This window comes from Notechis scutatus, chromosome 5 (genome assembly GCF_049901735.1).
Source record: "Notechis scutatus isolate UNSWTSFEM ecotype Mainland chromosome 5, rNotScu1.2, whole genome shotgun sequence".
In the NCBI taxonomy this organism is placed as follows: Eukaryota; Metazoa; Chordata; class Lepidosauria; order Squamata; family Elapidae; genus Notechis; species Notechis scutatus.
This window is the reverse complement of record NC_142013.1, coordinates 64,140,178-64,159,466: the sequence shown is the minus strand read 5'-3', so window position 1 is coordinate 64,159,466 and position 19,289 is coordinate 64,140,178. Positions and strand designations below refer to the sequence as shown.

Genomic DNA, 19,289 nt, shown 5'->3' with positions numbered 1-19,289 from the left:
TTTGCAAAAATCTTCTTTAGGGATTAGAGGTGGCCGAATGGGGACAAGTGTTATTGCTTTCTGTTTCAGAATACTATCCTCAGTAACGGTGCATGCTGTGAAATGTTTCATTTTTCCAAATTCTGATCTGTTTAACTATTCTTGATCGCATGCTGTAGAAATGCTTATATCCAAAAATATAAATATGGGATAAACTTCAACCTTTTACACAACCTTTGATGACATTTCAGGAATTAAAGTAGAGCTCCTCGCTTGCTCACCAGAAAAAGTCGTAAAGATTTTTTAATGGCAACGATTACTGCCAAGTAAACGTGCAAAGATTTGTAACTTTCAGCATAGGAGAAAGGGAGATCGCGTTGCCTCTTGACGGACTGGAATGACGAATTATTTCACAATAGGCAGAGGAACGCGGAAATCGTTCTAAATTCCTGTCAAGGAGGCAATGATTCTCTCCCCAACATTTTGCAATCCAAGACAGCGACTTCCAGTAAAGCTCGAGTTAACCTTTCAGGTTTCAGCCCACCAGACACGTCAGAGGCATGTGATCAACCGACTCAGAGGCAATTGTCCACTCCCGAACCTTTCACCTATTTCCTGCGCTCGGTGGAAAACCCCGCCCTCTTTTGCTCCAATCTGCCTGCTGATTGGCGCTCGAGCGGCAGCATGTGGGCCAGCGCCCTGTTCTCCGCCTTCAGTCTCTGCTTTGAGAAGCCATGCGCGTTTGGCTTTGAGGGCGCCGGTGTGAGAGCCTCTGGATTCTCTGCCGCTTCTTGCTCGGGCAGGGTCGCCTAGGAAACGGGACAGGGGCACGACGACCGAGCCTCCCTATGGCCGCGGTTGTGGCCCAGAAGGGAGCGATGGGTCCCCTAGTGGGAGCCATCGACCAAGGGACCAGCTCCACAAGGTTCTTGGTAAGCGCAAGTAAACACGAGGAACGGTTGCTGTTTCCATTCGAGGGCAAGGCGAGCGAGCCACAAAGGAAAGGCGATTGCCTTTGGGAATGTGGAGGACGCCGGGCGGGAGAGGCGGCGGGCATGTAACTGCAAGGGGAGCCGCTTGCCCAGTGGACTGCGCGAGATAGGCGCCCGGACGTTCCTTAACAGGTGTTCAGGTTCATCTGTGGAAGCGAGAGGAAGGATAGATGAATAGACAGTTGAATAGCGATAGTGTGAAGTTGTTTTGGCCCACTGCAAAACAAAGTGAAAGGCTTCTGGATGTCTTTTGGATGTGATGCAAACCTTCACTACATTTGGTTCATTTAATAAGTTAAGCTCTGCCGAAATAAATAGTGACATTATTTTTGCTGCCGTCATTAACATAATAATCCTGCTCCTTTGTCTTTCTTTTTGACAGAAAAATAGAACAGATTTTTACTGTTTTAAAATGGGATGGTATTTTTAATTGCTCCTAAATGGAACTGAAATTTTATCTTTTCCTCTGCTGAAGTGAAAGGTAGTTTCAATTGGTTTGGCTTCCATTAGCAGCTAGAATATGTATCTTGTCATTCTTCCCAGCCAGCTTTCAACAAGCAAAGTCAATGGAGGAAGTCAGATTCACTTAACAAATTTATTTATTTATTTTGTCAAACAATTATTAGATAACAGGTATAAGTATAAACATGGTTATAAATACATGAAATGGATACGAATAAGAAAAAAAGAAACAATAGGACAGGGATGGTAGGCACGTTTGTGCACTTATACAGACCTCTTAGGAAAGGGATGAGGTCAATAGTAGAGAGTCTAAGGTTAAAGTTTTGAGGGTTTGGGGAAGAAACCACAGAGTCAGGTAGAGCATTGACTATTCTGTTGCTGAAGTCGTATTTCCTGCAATCAAGTTTGGTGTGGTTTATCTTGAGTTCGTATCTATTGTGTGCTCTTGTATTTTGGTTGAAGCTGAAGTATTCATTGACAGGTGGGACATTGCAATATATAATTTTATGTACTATACTTAGATCAAACCAAAGGTGGCGTAGTTCTAGGTTGTCTAGGTCTAAAATTTCAAGTCTGGTGGCATAAGGTATTCTGCTACGAGTAGAGGAGTGGAGGACTTTTCTCGTAAAATATTTCTGGACTTTCTCAATTGTATTAATATCAGATATGTAATGCGAGTTCCAGACTGATGAGCTGTATTCAAGTATTGGTCTAGCAAATGTTTTGTTTGTTCTAGTTAATAGTGTGATATTACCAGAGAAAAAGTTACGTAGGATTAGGTTAACAACTCTTAATGCCTTTTTGGCTATGTAGTTACAGTGGGCTCTAGCGCTTAGATCATTAGAGATGAGTACTCCAAGGTCCTTGACAAAGTTTGTGTCATCAACAAGGTCTTGACTATTCAGCTTGTATTTTATTTTCTGATTTTTTTTGCCAATATGTAAGACAGAGCATTTATTTGTTGAGATTTGAAGGTGCCATTTGTTTGACCATTCTGACACATAGTCGAGGTCTTTTTGAAGGGTAGCAGTATCGTCAGTGGTGTTGGATAGTTTTATATCATCAGCGAAAAGAACGCAGTTGCTCTTAATATGATCACAGAGGTCATTTATGTAGAGTATGAAGAGAGTTGGTCCTAGAACGCTGCCTTGGGGACACCACTGTTGACAGGTACAGGATTTGATAGGATACTCCCAATTTTGACCATTTGACAGGAATGCTTCTATCCAGTTATGCAGGTATCCAGAGATACCATAAGATTTTAGTTTTAGGAGTAGTTTGTTGTGTACCACTGAATCAAAGGCTTTACAGAAGTCTATGTAAATTGTGTTTTGCCCTGATCAAGTTATGTAGTCCATGTTTTTACAGTGTAAGAGTTGCAGATTACAGGATTTTCTGAAACCAAATTGTTTGTTAGAGAGTAGGTTGTTTGTCTCTAAGTGGAGGATAATGGATTGGTTAATAATTGATTCCATGACTTTGCAGGTGATACAGAGATTGGACTTTGCAGGTGATAAAGAGATTGGTCTGTCATTTTCAACCTTGTTTGAAATGTCATTCTTGTCATTCTTCCCAGCCAGCTTTCAACAAGCAAAGTCAATGGAGGAAGCCAGATTCACTTAGCAAATGCATGATTTAATTAACAGTTTCAATGATTTGCTTAACAATTGTGGAAAAAAGTCATAAAATGGGACAAAACTCACTTAAAAACTCCCTTACTGAGCCATGGAAATTTGGGGCTCAATTGTCTTAAGTCAAGGATGCTTTCAGATGAGGATTTTATAAAGCAGTTTCATCCTTTTCATCTTCTTCCACTGGACTTAGTTCATTACATAATCTTTAAATCCAAAGGTAATGAATGAGGGCAGCAAAAGTTTTTTTTAATGGCACTTAGGTATTTTTTAGTGCAATTTACCTTGGGTATTTGAATCATCTATAAAATATATGAAGTGAACTTTTGTTTTCATTTTTGTTAGATTGACTTCTGCTCCTTACAGGTGGAAGTTTTAGTCATTAGTATCAGAAAGGAAAGAGTTTCTGTAATTTAATCGGTGTTAAAAGAGTTTGGTAAAAAAAATCCTGTGAATTTCACTAATGACATTTCTTAATATTTTTTTTCACTCTGTAAGTCATTTCTTTTTAAAAGGCGAGATTTGGAGAACTGACTAGAATTCATGAACTAAATCGGGGTGGGATTCAAATTTCTTAACAACCGGTTCTGTGGGCGTGACCTAATTTGTGGGTGTGGCTTGGTGGTCATGTGACTGGGGTAGGAGTGGCTTCTTGACTGGGCATGGCTAGGTGGTCATGTGACTGGAGAGGTCTGGGCAGGTGGCCATGTGACTGGCAAACCAAATTTAAGTGGTCCTCGCTTAATGGCCAGTTGCTTAGCAAGTGTTTTTTCCCAGTTTCCAAGGCCAGTTTCCAAGGGAGTCCTGGAGAGGGTAGGGCAGGTGGCCATGTGAATGGCAAACCAAATTTAAGTGGTTCTTGCTTAATGACCAGGTCCTCCCTTAATGGCCAGTTGCTTAGCAAGTGTTTTTTGCCAGTTTCCAAGGCCTGGGGAACTCTGGGGAGGGCAGGTCAGGTGGCCATGTGACTGGCAAACCAAATTTAAGTGGTCCTCGCTGAATGGCCAGGTCCTTGCTTAATGGCCAGTTTCTTAGCAAGTGTTTTTTGCCAGTTTCCAAGTCCTGAGGAACCCTGGAGAGGGTAAGGTGAGGCTCGGGCAGCTACGAGGAGCTACAAGGAAGGCTGGGCAAGACCCAGGCAGCTACGAGGAGCTACGGGGAGGGCAAGGCGAGGCTCGGGCAGCTATGAGGAGCTATGGGGAGTTTGCTATTTTGTGCCAGTAGTGGCACAAAAATCTTTCCTAGCCAAGGCTACTTACCTGGACCAACAGTCCCTAATGGAATGCTCTCTCTATAGCAGAGAGAGAGAAGCCAGGGGAAGCCATGTTTGGTCGCCTAACCTTTTTAGAATGCAGGTTAAAATGTACTGAAGCTTTTTACAGCCTTATGCAGATATATATAGTACAAAATAAAGATAATAGTACAAAATCATCTAAGAAGTTAGATTAAGAATGGAATTGATAGGCACATTCACAGAGCAATACTGAATTCTTTTTCTGAAATTTATTCCTCAGTTTAAAAAACTGGAATATATGAATTCAGTATTGGGCTCTGCTAGTGTAGCTATTCAAGAGGATGTAGTGTCAAGGCTAGCAAAAATGGTAAAGCAACATATAGATTTAAATTTTAAAACCAGAAATATTTTTGTTGGTACCCACATAAATAAAGGGAGTACAATACATATTTAATGTTACACGTGTTAACAGCAGCTAGAATTATGTTTGCACAAACCAAGAGATCCTCATAGATGAAAATGAAATTAAAAAATTACAATGTGCAGAAATGGATAGAGATAAGAGGTAGAAATTAGGCAGAGAATGATCATTGCTATGTATGAATTAAATACAGAAGGTTGATAATTATAAACATGTTGATATAATTAACAAAATTAGAAATAAGCCAATACAAAGAAATTTAAATAATTTTTCTATTACTCTGCTGTTCTTGTTGATATTTAAGTATCAATATGTAACAGCAGTGCAACAAAACAATTTTCATTTATGAAATATTTTACAATACTTTATGATATAAGTATAATAGAATTACAGAGGTAAGGTAAAGTAGATTGGTGGTGATGAAATGAACATTATAAAGTAGATTAAGTAAAAATGGTGATTTGCTCGCATAAATGATGTAATATTAGTAAAGTCTAGTAAGTAATTAATAATAGTAATACAAATATATATATAGTGGATTTATGATATAAGGATTAATGCAAATTGGAAGGGAAAGACTGCAGAGATTGTGCACAAGTGTTTTGTACCAACTGACACACTATGTAACTGAAGATGTTTTATGTTTGTTTTGTTTGGTTAAAAAAAATAAAACACTTATTTTAAAAAAAATCCATTCATGCATGCATGCATGCATGCAGGTTTTTGTTATATTGTTGCTATATATTGAACAATGTAACAAGAAGGTGCCTGCCTCATTTTTGATAAGTAGTTTTTTTAATTTATGTATTTATTAATCATAAAAACAAAATGGTTACTAAAGAAATAAATACATAAATAAGAATTATTTTACTATTCATCTTGATGTTTCTATATATAACACCAATGACATTTTGTTTATGTTACATTGATGCTATATATAGATATTTGTTTCTGATTTGCTTTTTCCCAATAGGAAAAAACAAAGGAGAAAGAAACATCAAGATGAATAGTAAAATAATTTTATTTAAGTATTTATTTATTTATTTATTATCTGTTTTTTATGATTAATAAAAACAAAAACAGATACTAAAAAATAAATAAATACATAAATAAAAAAGCAATTTACCAAAAATAAGGCAGGCAACTTGGCTAGCCAGCTATGCTGGGGTCCTCCTCAGTCTTCAAGCTTGTGAGGATGGCCGGCCTGGGAGTCAGCACTCGACCGGGCTGGTGGCAGCGGCAGGAGAAGGTAGGTGACCAGCAAGGCTTGCTACTTTGCCTCCTCACTCACCAATCGGTGGTGAGAAGGCAAGGCAGAAACCCTTGGGCCGTGGTGGGCATGAGGAAAGGTGGCACCGGCCTAGCCAACATGGCAGCCGCCGGCTGATCTAGCCAAGATGGCAGCTGCTGGGTGGACGAGGCAGTGGCGGCCAGCCTGGGAGTCAGCACTTGACTGGGGCTGGCAGCAGCGATGGCAGGAGGAGATAGCAGACTGGCGGGGCTTGCTGCTTTGCTTCCTCACTCACCAATCAGTGGAGGGAAGGCAAGGCAGCAACTGTTGGGCCATGATGAGCGAGGGAAGGTGGCGCCAGCCTAGACAAGATGGCAGCTGCCCACCGGTCTAGCCAAGATGGCGGCTGCCAGTTGGGCGAGGCAGTGACAGCCGGCCTGGGAGTCAGGGCTGGCAGTGGTGGTGGTAGGGGACCGGTGGGGCTTGCTGCTTTGCTCCTCACTCACCAATCAGCGGTGGGAAGGCAAGGCAGCAACAATGAGGGCCACGGGTGAAGGAAGATGGTGGCGGGCGAGGCAGGGCATGTTGGCGAGGGCGGTGGGTGTCCCGGGAGTCAGCACTTGACCAGGGCTGGTGGCGGCAGGTAGGCGACCGGGTTGGAGGTCGTACTTACCAATCCGCATCTTTGGAGGCCAGGGTAGGCAGTCCGGGCGGGCGAGGACAGCTAGTGGTGGTGGCTGAGGATTGCGTCTTCTTTAATGGCAGCCGCCGCAGGAGGCAGTTCAGGCAAGGCAGGCAGGCAGGCCTGGGAGACAGGCTGAGCAAGGCAGGGCCTGGGAGGCAGGCCGGCTGGTCGAGGGCGGTTAGCGGCAGTGGCGACCGGGGCTTGCAGCTTGCCCTCACTCACTCAGCAGGGCAGCAGAAGGCAGGTAGTGACAGCTGGCTGGCTGGCTGCCTCGTCTGCTGTGGCTGCTGGTGTGAGCGAAGGAGCCAGGCAGGAAGATGTAGGTAGCGCACATGCGCTATAAGTAGGGGCGGGCAGGGGAGAATGAGGCAAGGGTTTTCGCGCATGCGCAATAAAAACCCAGATTTTGGCCCGTAGGAGTGGCGAAGAGGGGCGGGGCCATCCAGAGGTCAGTTTTACCGGTTCTTAGAACTACCAGTGACGTTAACAACTGGTTCTATAGAACCGGTGTGAACTGGTAGAATCCCACCCCTGTACTAAATCCAGTTTTGTGTACCATATGTATTAAAAGTTACAAATGGAATCAGAGTCCCTCAGAAGGAATTGTGAACTGGCAATGACTATAAAATGGAGCCAAAGACAGCCACAAAGACTAAGGAACCAGTAAGAGGACTGGTTCTTATAAACCTTTCTGGATAAGGAGAGGATGGGACATCACTCATATGTGGTCCATATGCCCCCCCCCAATCTGGAGTCCGTGTACTCCCCTCCATGAGGAGACTGCAGGGCAGCATTTTCTATGTTTGAACTCTAGGAGATGATGGAATCAACCATGTTACTTGCCAGCCTTTCAAAAAGATTTTATTGATTTATATTTCATGTTTCTAAACTGCCCATCTCCTTCAAAGTTGTTAAATTCACAAACCTCATTTTCTAAATTACTTTTGGAAATTCACTATTAACCATCTTAAAATTATTAGAGATCTTTAGAATTACAAGTATGGATAGAATATGAGCTTAAGAACTTAAAGAATTTGAAATAAACAGCAACTAGCTAAATAGAATTTTGAGCTAAGAAAGTTATAAATGGACTAATGATCCAGATGAATTTGGAATATTTTTACTTTTTGATTTTGGAATTAAGTTTAAAAAATAATCAACTTCTTGTGGGAAACAACCTATTTTGGCTATCCTGGCTCTTGTAAATCATAACAGAAGGTAAATGATGATTTTATAAACTAGAACTAGAAGAGACCAAAGTTTCTAAGCAAAAGGAAAAAAATACAGATCTTTTGTTGATGTCAGTTAATACTAGAATTTACAAAATGACTCAATATGTGAAAACAACCAAAATATTTCACAAGATCTTTGAAGAACGTAGTAAGAAATTAGTAACTATATTGTCAACACTGTCAGTGATATTGTCTTCTTGTTACTGAACTTCGACCCTGTGTAGCTTAGAATGAAAGGGATGTTTTGTTGAACTCATACAGACAGAATGTCTGTAGGTAGACAGGTACAGCCTAAACACATGGAACTTCCTAACTGAAAGGGTTGCTAGGAGCTTAGATAAAACAGAGGATAAGTTTCTCTTAGGACAAAAGAAACATTTATTTAATTCAATTTGGATACCATCCAACTCCATTTGACACTTTTTATCTTTAAAAAAAAATGGCCTCTTAATGGCACATAGGGCATTTGGTGTGGTCTTTTCTAAGTATTTTCTGTGCAGAAGAGATGGTGATTTGATAAGTGAGCTCATTTAAAACGTTCAAGAGACTTGATTAATACATTAAGTACATGCAGTTATGAAAAAGAACATCTGAATGGGACCGTTAGGCTTTGCTTCCAGCCACCCACCTTAGCCCATTCACACACAGCTTTTCTCCTCTGTTGGCCCTCCTCTGACCATTCTCCCTGGCTGATGGGCTTCTGGCCTTCCTCCCCTTGCCCTGGCCCATTCGCCGAGATACTGTTTAACTCAGATGTTTCACTCCATGGGACAAGAAGCCGCGGGCCAGTCAGGTGGCAGGCAGCAATGATGGCACTGGGAAGGGTGACTGAAGGGGCTGGAAGGGGGATGCAATTGGTAACAGGTTACAGAAGAGCAGGATCTGCAAGGGGGAGTTGGCAGGTTCCACCACAGCATTTCAATCGGGTTGAGATCTGGACTTTGACTGAACCATTGCAACCCCTTGATTCTTTTTCAAACATTCTGTTATAGATTTGCTGTGTGCTTAGGATCATTGTCCTGTGGCATGACCCAATGTCAGCCAAGCTTTCGCTAGAGTCAAATGGCTTCACATTTGACTCTAGAATACTTTGGTATAAAGAGGAATTCATTATCAATTCAGTGACTGCAAAGTGCCCATGACTGGTGGCTGCAAAACAAGCCCAAATTATCACCCCTCTATCACCATGCTTGATAGTTGGTATAAGATGTTTGTCTGATGTGCTTTGTTTGGTTTTTGCCAAACATGGCACTGTGAATTATGGCCAGACATCTTCACTTTAGTCTTCTTTTTATTAATCAATTAATTATTTTTTAATAGTTACAATAATTCCATCTTTCTTTTCTTTTTTAAAATTTTTATTAACATTTTAAAACATTGAACGTGGTGAAGTCGTTTTGACATAACTTTTTGTCATCATTCTAGTGAAATATAATAGAATATAGATCTTATATACATTTGTATATATACATATACATATATACATTTATTCATCCTTACTTGCATCTTTCAACATTCTTGGTATTATTTTAGTCTCATGATGTCCTCTTAACAATTCTTTTCCCTTCCTTTCTCTCCCCACCAATAGTAAAATCTATTCCAAATTATATAATATTCTGATTCATCCTTATTTTTCATCTCTAGTGTTAGCCTATCCATTTCACGCAAGTCAAAATTTTATTCATTACTTCTTCACTAGGGATTTTTTTTCTCCTTCCACTTCTGGGCAAATACCATTCTTGCTGCAGTGATGACATTTATTATCAAGTATAACACTTCATTATATTTTTTTGCTAACATTCCCAATAAAAAAGATTCTGGTCTATGGTCTTATTTTAAATCCCATCATTTCTTCCACCCATTTCCCAATCCTGTGCCAAAACTCTTGTGCTTTTTATAGCTCCACCATGCATGTATGTGCCCTGTTCTGTTAAACATTTCCAACATTTTGGGGATTGATTTTTATACATCTTAGCCAGCCTAGCTGGCGGGAGATGCCATCGGTAAAACATTTTAAATAAATTCTCTTTTTGTATGCTGTGGCAAGCATAATCTTTTTGTTCCTTTCCCATAATATTTGCCATTGATCCAATTTTATGTTATACCCAAAATCTCTAGCCCATGTCACCATAATCTCTTTTACCTATTATTCCTCCAATTTATATGCCAATAAAATTTACAGGTTTTCCTTATTAATTTATTGTCTGGCCCCAAGAGAATTTTGTCTAATAGTGTTTCTTGCCCATTAATTCCCCATTCTTTTTTGTCCTTTCCATACCTCTATTGGATCTGTAAGTATTCCCACCATTCTAAATCCATCCCTTGTTGCTTTAAATCTTGTCTAGATTTTAGTTCTCCAACTTCATTTATAACATCTTTGTTAGTAATGATTTTCCCGTTTTAACAAATTTAGATGTATTACCACCCCCAGTACTGATACCCAATTTGGCATTTCCATGTATATTTGATTTTTAATTTTATTCCAAATCTTAAATAACGCTTGCCTAATTCTATATTGTTGGAAATGGTAGTGTGTGCCCGGCCTATCAGACCATAGGAAGGCGTGCCATCCTTGCTGCAAGTTATGGCCTTCCAACTGCAATATCCTTCTATTTTTTATATTATCCAGTGTCTAATTCAGGTCAGTGACGCTGCTTGATGATAGATCTCCCATTCTGGTAGACCAAATCCTCCCCTTTCTTTGTCTTCCTGTAATAGCTTTAATTGGATTCTTGGCTTTTTCCCTTGCCACACAAAATTGGATGTTATTTTGTTCATTTCTCAAAAAAAATGGTTTAGTTTTATGGGTATATTTTGAAACAAAAATAACAATTTAGGTAGGACATTCATTTTGATTGTAGATATTCTGCCTGTTAATAGGTCTTAGGTTACCCCATCTTTCTAAATATTTTTTAATTTGTTGGCTTAATTTGTCGTAGTTATCTTCTTTGAGTGTGGTACGTCTTGATGAAATGATAATTCCTAGGTATTCAACTTATTTAGTTATCTGTATGTCCATTCTCTTCGCCAGACACAATAATTCCATCTTTCATTCATACAGTGTGTTGACTGGGTACATATATCTTCTGCTAACAATCATAATTAATATGTTTTAACCAATATAACAATAATCATATTTTCTTTATAAATCATAAATAATTCCTCTTATATTTATAATCTTTATAACCAACTTAAGTGATTTTTCTATATATTCATCTACTCAATTTTAACTTGTTTTATTTTCTAGCCATTTATAAAATAAATCTCATATCATATAGTATTCAGTTTCTTCTTTCCCTTTAATTTCCAGTGATAATCTGTTCATCTCTGCACATTCAAATATTTTCTCAATCACTTTTCCCTCTGCTGGCATTTTATAATTTTTCCAATTCTGTGCAAATATAATCCTAGCTGCTGTTAATATATGTATAATTATATATGTTTCTTCTTTACTATAATATTCAGGTACCATCCCTAATAAAAATATTTCAGGTTTCAGCTCTATATGTTTCTTTATCATTTTTTCCAACCAAGTGTGTAATCATGTGTAGTATCTTTTAGCTTCTATGCATGTCCACCACATATGGTAATATGTTCCAGGTTTATGATGACACTTCCAGCATTTGGCTGATTTATCTTTAAACATCTTTGCCAGTTTTGCTGGTGCAAAGTGCCATCTGTAAAACATCTTATACAAGTTTTCTTTATATGCTGTCAATATTGTTAATTTATAATTTCTTTCCCATATTTTCTGTCATTTATCTAATTCTATCGTGTACCCAAAGTTTTTTCCCCATGGTATCATTGTTTCCTTTACTTGTTGCTCTTCTAGTTTAACACCTAGTAGATAGCAATACAATTTTTAAATCAATGTATCTTCTGTTCCTGTTAGTATTTTATCCAACTCTGTCAATTCTTTATAAATACCTTTCTCTTTTACATCTTTTTCATATCTTGATTGTATTTGCATGTATGAGTATTAATCCATATCAAATCCTTGTTCATTCAATTCTTGTTTGTTTTTGAGCTCACCCTTTCATTTAATACAGTATATCTTTATATCTAACAATAGCTCCCATTTTACCAATATTTGGATGTACAGGTACTTCCATTGTTGATAACCAGACTGGAATTTTCAAATAATGTTGTTCCCTAGTTTTTTCCCATGCTAACAACAAATCATTCCTAACAAAATGTCTTTGAAAGTAACCATGTGCCTTACTTCCTCCATACCATAAATATGCATGCCAACCCAATTATAAATCATGTCCCTCCAGTGTCAACAATCTTGTATTTCTTAACAAAATCCATTCCTTCATCCAAGTTAATACCATAGCCTGATAATATATTTCCCAATTAGATAGTCCAAATCCTCCTCTTAATCTTGCATCCTGTAATATTTTATAGTTATTTCTTGCTTTTTTCCCTTGCCATATATATTTTAATATTATTTTGTTAATCTCTCCTAAGTATTTTTTCTCTAATTTTATTGGAATTATCTGAAACAAATACAACATTTTTGGTAGTTTATTCATCTTAATAGTTGCTATTCTCCCTAATTAATGATATTTGCATATTTGTCCATTTTTCCAAATCTGTCTTAATCTGTTATCTTAGTTTGTAATAATTATGTTCCTTAATTGTTCCACTTCTAGCCATCAACTGAATCCCTATATATTTTATTTTCTTTACAATCTGAATATCTAATCTCTCCATTAACTCTTTTTTCTGTTCATCTATAATGTTTTTTTTAACCAATATCTTAGTTTTCCCTTTATTTATTTTCAATCCTGCTATTTTTCCATATTCCTCTATCGTTGATCAATTTAGGTCCAGTTCTTCTATTATAAAAACCAAATCCTTTGCAAATGCCTGTATTCTTCTATTTCCATCTCTTTTATTTCCCCATCTTTCCTAATTTTTCTATTCAATACTTCCAAAGTTAGTACAAATAATAAAGGTGACAAGGGACATCCTTATCTTGTTTCTTTCTTGACATTGATTTTCTCAGTTAATTCTCCATTTACCATCACCTTTGCATATTGTTTATAATATATTGTCTTAATCATTTTAATAAACTTTTTCCCAAAGTCCATTTCTTCCATTTGTGCCGTCATAAACTGCCAGTTCACATTGTCAAAAGCTTTCTGTGCATCTAGGAATGTCAATGCCATCTGTTTCTCTAGATGTGCTTCATAGTATTCCAAGGTCTTCAGGATTATTCTCATTTGTCTCTTAGGTAAAAATCATTTTTGATCTGAATGTATAAATTGATTTAAAAATCTCTTTAGTCTTTCCACAATTATTGAAGCAAATATTTTATAATCTGTAATCAACAATGATAGTGGTCTATAGTTCTTTATCTGTTGTAAGTCTGTGTCTTCTTTCGGTATTAACGTTCTATAAGCTTCCATCCACGAATCAGGTATTTTCGCTTCCATTAGTATTTCATTTACCACTTCTAACAATATATTGCTCAAGGAGTCCTGTAGGTTTTTATACATTTCTGCTGGTAATCCATCTGGCCCTGGTGCTTTTGTCTTTTAATTGCTTCTGTCAGTTCCATCATTGTAATTCTTTCCTCTAACATTGTTTTAATTTCTCCAGGTATTTCAGGTAGTTCTGCTTTTTTCAAATATTCTTTAAGCTCTCCTCTTTCCACTTGTTCATATAATTCCCCATAGTATTTTTGAATTATTCCTTTTTTTCATTCATGTAACACAAATTATCTTTATTATCCATTAGTTGGGAAATCTGTCTCTTTTCCTTCTCTTTCTTTAATTTGTGTTCTAGCCATCTTCCTGGTTTATTTGCATTTACAAAAAAGTTTTGTTTGGCGCTTTTTATTTTTTGTGCTATTTCTTCTTTATTATTTCCATTTTGTGCTTTGTTAAATTAATTTTATTTTGTATGTCTTTTTTTGTGGATTATTTTGTAATTCTTTCTCCAACATTTTGTATTCTTCTAACATTTTTTGTATCTGTCTTTTCTTTCTATTTCTCTTTCCCATGTATGCTTTAACTATGATATATGCTTTAACTGTATCCCATACATTTTGTAGTGAGGTTTCCTCTCTTCTGTTTTTATCAAATAAAATTTCCAATTCTTTTTCCATATATTTGATGTACTCCTTTTCTCTTAGTATTGTATTATTCATTGTCCATCTTGATTTTTTCCCCTTCCATATTATTTTAATCAGATTATGATCTGCCCAAGTGCTTGTTTCAATATTTATTTCTTGTATATTTAAGATTAAATCTGCTGATATCCACATCATATCAGTCCTGGACCAGGATAGTCTATTCGAATAAAATGTGTATTGTTTATATTTTGGATGTATTTCTCTCCATCCAAATTGCTAACTCTTCTTTCATTTTGAAAAATGATTTTGGTAATGTTTTTCTTTTCTTTTTATTTGTCTTTTGTGTTTTATAGTCCATTTCAGCATCCACTATTGCATTAAAGTCTCCTAGAATACATATACCATCATATTTTAATTCCACTATTTTCTAGTACAGTTTCTTGTAGAATTCTTCTTGATTCTCATTTGGTGTATATATTGCTACCAATAATGTTTGTTTATAGTTCATCATTATTTCCGCCATTAACACTCTTCCTTTATCATCTAAGTATATTTGTTTGGCTTTTATTGTATCTTTAATATACAGTGCTACTCTTTTATTCTCCGTGGAGCTGCTGCAAGCATCCAGACAGTGGGAGGTGCTCCAGTCTTCACTTCTAACAGGCTGAGCTATAATTGAGGAACGCTCCTCCTCCTCCACGTGACTCCTCCATGCGTTCCCCCAGTTTTAGCTCAGCCTCGCTAGAACAGGCAGCTTGATCATTCACTACTTGGCCGATTCAGGTTTTTTTCTACTTGTACAGATCCAGGTTTGTTTTTTCTCCTTTTCTCCTTGTCCCCTGCGCTTTTAGTTTCGTCCCAAATTTAGTGATAGGGCGATATTTCGTCCCTTAGGGGGGAAATAGGGGGATTTGGAGCCTTTTGCCCCCCCCTTTTTTTTCCTCTGCCGTTTGCTTTCAAGCCAGGCTGCATCTAAGCAGCGGCTTGGGCTCGCGCTATTTTTAGCGCTCCGTTGCGCCTTCCCCCCACGAACGCCTTAGAAGAGAAAGAGTTTCCTCTTGCAGCCCTCGTGATTCTCCTGCATTCTGGCTTGCCGTTTATTGATTTCGAGGGCTTGTGCGTCTCTGAGTGTCTTGCGCCGGGACCGGCGGCCATTTTGGGCGCGCCTCGTGGCCGGCCGCCATTTTGGATTTTGGCTTGTTGATACGATCGGGCTGCGATGTTTGTAAAGGCCCATAGCGGGACCTGCAGGCTGTGTGGAGCCTCAATTTAAAGGGTAGTGTGGTTCCGTGCCCTGTTGCCCTTCTTTTCAAGTTGTTTAGTTGGCTTTTGCTTTTTTCCGCAGCTCGCTCAGAGGCGCAGGCACCTACTTCCCATTTTTGTTGGGAGGCTGCCTCAGGAGGCCTTTGTTTTTTTCCTGTCATCTTTTTATTTCCTGGCCTCAGCATTCATTTGGTCTATTGGTTGATTAATTTTTAGTTCTACATTTTCTCCTTTTTTTATTGGTATCACATAAATCAGCAATAAGCTAAAAACAGATGGTTATCAATTTTTTTGTTTGGATTTGATTGGAACCCTTGGGGCTTCACCCCCCCAAAAAATATAAATAAACAAATAAACAAATAAACAAATAATAATAATAATAATAATAATAATAATAATAATAATAATAGATAATAATAGATAATAATAGATAATAATAGATAATAAGTTGATAGGTACAGAATAAAAAAAAATTATCCAAAAGGGGGACGTGGCCCAACTTTAGGAAAGCCGGCCTACGTTGTAGGACGAACTCCTAGGCGTGCCAACCGCCTTTTTTTGTTTCTAATATTCTCTTGATATCATGGCAGAGGGCAATCCCAGCGGTTCTTCTTTGAAGGCCAAGTCAAAGACGCACTACCTGCGCAGAAGGGACAAGGACTCCTCCAAGGCCTCTCAAATGGATGCTTTAAGGCGCCATAAGGCCTTGGAGAAGGAGTTTGACAAACGGTCTAAAGACTCGCATTCTATAACCCTTGCCCCCCCCTCTACCGCTCAACCCCCTCCTCCGCCAGGACAGCTTTCTCCTTCCAGGTGCAGCTCAACCTCCCAAAGTCACCAGGCCTCTCGCACGCCTGAAGCGACCTTCACACCCACCGCCGCGGGCCTACGTTCAGAAGACCCGCCCACAACCATCATTCCGGACAGTATTAGAGAGTGGATGCAACTGGCCATCCGGCAAGGAATAGCTGAAGGTATTCAGCAGCTGTCCAGACCAGGCTCCCAAAGGATGGCACCCGAGGTCGAATCGATGTCCGGAAGGTCTCTCTCCAGACTGGCTTCACATCACGGTCAGGTACCTTCCCAAGTGGAAGCTCCTTTCCCGGAAGGGGAGGAGGCTCAGGAAGAGGAAGAAATGGGGTTTGAACCCTTCAGGGAAGAAGAAGGGTCAGATAGAGGGTCTCTCCAATATTCAGAACCCTTTTTCGAAGTAGACCCCATGGAAGGGGAGATGTCCGAGGACGAGGGCATCTCCCCTGACCAGCCACTATTCATAGGCCTATTTAAGCCTCATTTGTTTAAGTCCTTGCTATTCAAGGCAAAGAATGTCTCGGGCCTGGCTTCCCAGTCTCCCTCTGAACCATCACCAGCGACCCCGGGGGGACCAGAAGACTCAGTTTTCAGACAGCCGGTCATCGAAACCGAGGTTATTCCAACCCCCCCATTTTTTTCCGATTTGGTTGCAAGGCAATTGGCCTCTGCGGGTCCCCCTCCCGCTCCTTCCAGCCAAGACAAGAGATTGTTTAATCTCGACCCGGAATTTTCTACCATGCTAAACACTCCGGAGGTAGACGACCCCATAGTGAGACTAGCATCTTCATCCAACCCCACTGACGCTCTAGAAGCGCTGAAGCCTGAGGATAAGCGAGCAGAGATGGCCCTGCGGCGAGCGCACCAGTCGGATGCTTGGGCCATCCGGTCGGCCACAGCCGCGTCATTTTTTACCCGGTCTTCCATCAGGTGGCTCAGACAGCTGAAACAGCATGTCCCCCCGTCAAATACTAGGGCTCATCAGGACATTGCAAAACTCACGGCCGCAGCGGAGTTCGCGGCCAATGCCACTTTTCATTCTGTAAAATTTTCTGCTAGGGCCATCTCCTCGCACGTTTCTGCCCGAAGGCTACTTTGGCTTCGGCACTGGCAAGCCGATGTCAAGAATAAAACTAAGTTGGCCTCAGCTCCTATAGCGGGGTGAAAAATTGTTCGGCCCAGCTCTCGAGCGATTGCTGATGGAGAGCCGGAATAAGAAGAAGTTCTTACCATCGCTTCTTCGCAGGCAAGAGTCTAGAGGGTCCCAGCCCTTTCGGAGGGGCTCCTTTCGCCCCTCCTTTCAACCGTCTTTCACCCCTAGGTATCAGGGCTCCCCGATGTTCCGGTCAACCTATCAGGACCGGAGCGACTCGGGGGATAGAAATAGAAGGGGAGGCTCCTACGGGAGACCCTTCTGAGGTGCAGGGAATAAGGCGCCCCGCCGTCCCAGGTAGTTTCTCAGTTTCTTATCCCATTGGCGGTCGCCTTAAGTACTTTGCCGACCAGTGGGACTTATCCACGTCAGATTCCTGGGTTAGGGACACTGTAAGGTTTGGTCTCCCTCTTCAGTTTCAGTCTGCTCCCCCGGAGCACTTTATGGTTTCCCCCCTTTCTAGAGACCCGACTAAGCGGGCTCTCATGGCGGCCGCTATCACTCACGTTTCCGATATCAAGGCCATCCAGCCCGTGCCGTTGTCACAGCGGGGAGGGGGGTTCTATTCCCTCCTCTTTTTGGTCCCGAAGCATTCCGGGGGATGGAGACCCATTTTAGATCTGAAGAGGCTCAATCGCCATATTATCCGTCACAAGTTCAAGATGCATACACTTCAGTCGATCTTACAGGGTACTAGGAAGGGAGACTGGCTCACTTCCATCGACCTCTCCGAGGCATATCTCCATATACCCATTCACCCCTCGTATTCCAAGTATTTGAGATTTTGTTATAACAACCAGCATTACCAATACGTAGCTCTTCCTTTTGGTCTCGTCTCGGCCCCGAGGACCTTCACCAAGGTGTTGGCGGCCCTGGCAGCTTACCTTAGGCACTTCCCTATCCGCATTCACTGCTACCTTGACGACATTCTTATTCTGTCTCCTACCCGACACCAGGCTGAGAGTGACACTAAGACCACCCTCTCAGTACTTCAGGCTCACGGATTCCTCGTTAACTGGGAGAAGAGCCAGCTTGACCCTTCCACCCGTATAGCGCACTTAGGAGCGGTGATTGATTCGGTCGAAGGGAAGGTCTTCCTCTCCCAAGAGAGGTTCACCAGTATCCAAAAAGCTATCAGGATAATCAGACAGACTAGAAGGGCCTCGTTGCTGAGCTTGTCCAAGTTGCTTGGAAAGTTTGTCTCATGCATATCAATTATTCCCTGGGCACGTTTACATTCCAGATCCTTGCAGTGGTTCCTTCTGCCTTACCAACGTTCCGGAAGGAGCAACTCAGGTCTCATGGTGAAGGTTCCTCCAAGAGTTCTCGCCTCCCTCCTCTGGTGGACAAGACCCTCTACCAACAGAGGTCATCTCTTCAAGGAGCCCCAAAGGGTCACTCTCACAACAGACGCCAGCCTCTCCGGATGGGGAGCCCACGTGCAGTCTCTTTCAGCCCAGGGAACTTGGTCAGCAGCCGAGCGGCGCTGCAGCATCAACTGGCTGGAGCTGCACGCAGTATATCTGGCCCTGCACGCCTTTCTCCCCCAGGTACGGGGCCGACACATTCTGGTCTTAACAGACAACACTACGACCAAAGCCCACATCAACCGTCAAGGGGGCACTCATTCTATTCGACTCATGAGGGAGGCCGAGCGAATTTGTCGGTGGGCAGAGAGACATCTCTTATCCATCAGGGCGGAGCACATCTCGGGGGTCTCGAATGTCCAAGCAGACTGGCTGAGCAGGGCCACGCTGGACCAATCGGAATGGCGCCTTCACCCCTCCTTGTTCAGGGAGGCAGCAGCGATGTTCGGTCAGCCCTTGATGGACTTGTTCGCATCCCCGCTCAACGCCCAGATACCGCGGTTCTTCTCTCGTTACCCTGCCAACGGCGCAGAGAACCACGATGCCCTGCGCTGCCCCTGGCCCACTGGGCTTCTGTACGCCTTTCCTCCCCTCCCGCTAATACCCAAGGTGATTCAAAAAGTGATTCTCGAAAGGGCGGAGGTCCTCCTGATAGCCCCGTATTGGCCCAGGAGACCGTGGTTTGCGGACCTTCGCAATCTGTCAGTGGCTCCGCCATGGAGGATCCCCTTGACAGGATCTCTCTGT

At 41.1% G+C, this 19,289-nt stretch overlaps 1 protein-coding gene across 4 annotated transcripts in view; it reads left to right on the top strand.

Annotated features, from left to right (window-relative positions):
• Positions 1-638: 638 nt before the first annotated feature.
• GK (glycerol kinase) overlaps positions 639-19,289 on the top strand; it is a 100,760-nt gene continuing 82,109 nt past the window's right edge. For all 4 annotated transcript variants that reach the window (XM_087966879.1, XM_087966877.1, XM_087966878.1 and 1 more), the window contains exon 1: positions 639-911. In XM_087966879.1, the coding sequence (XP_087823005.1) occupies positions 828-911 (84 nt within the window). In that variant the 5' untranslated portion in view covers positions 639-827. The remainder of the gene's footprint in view (positions 912-19,289) is intronic.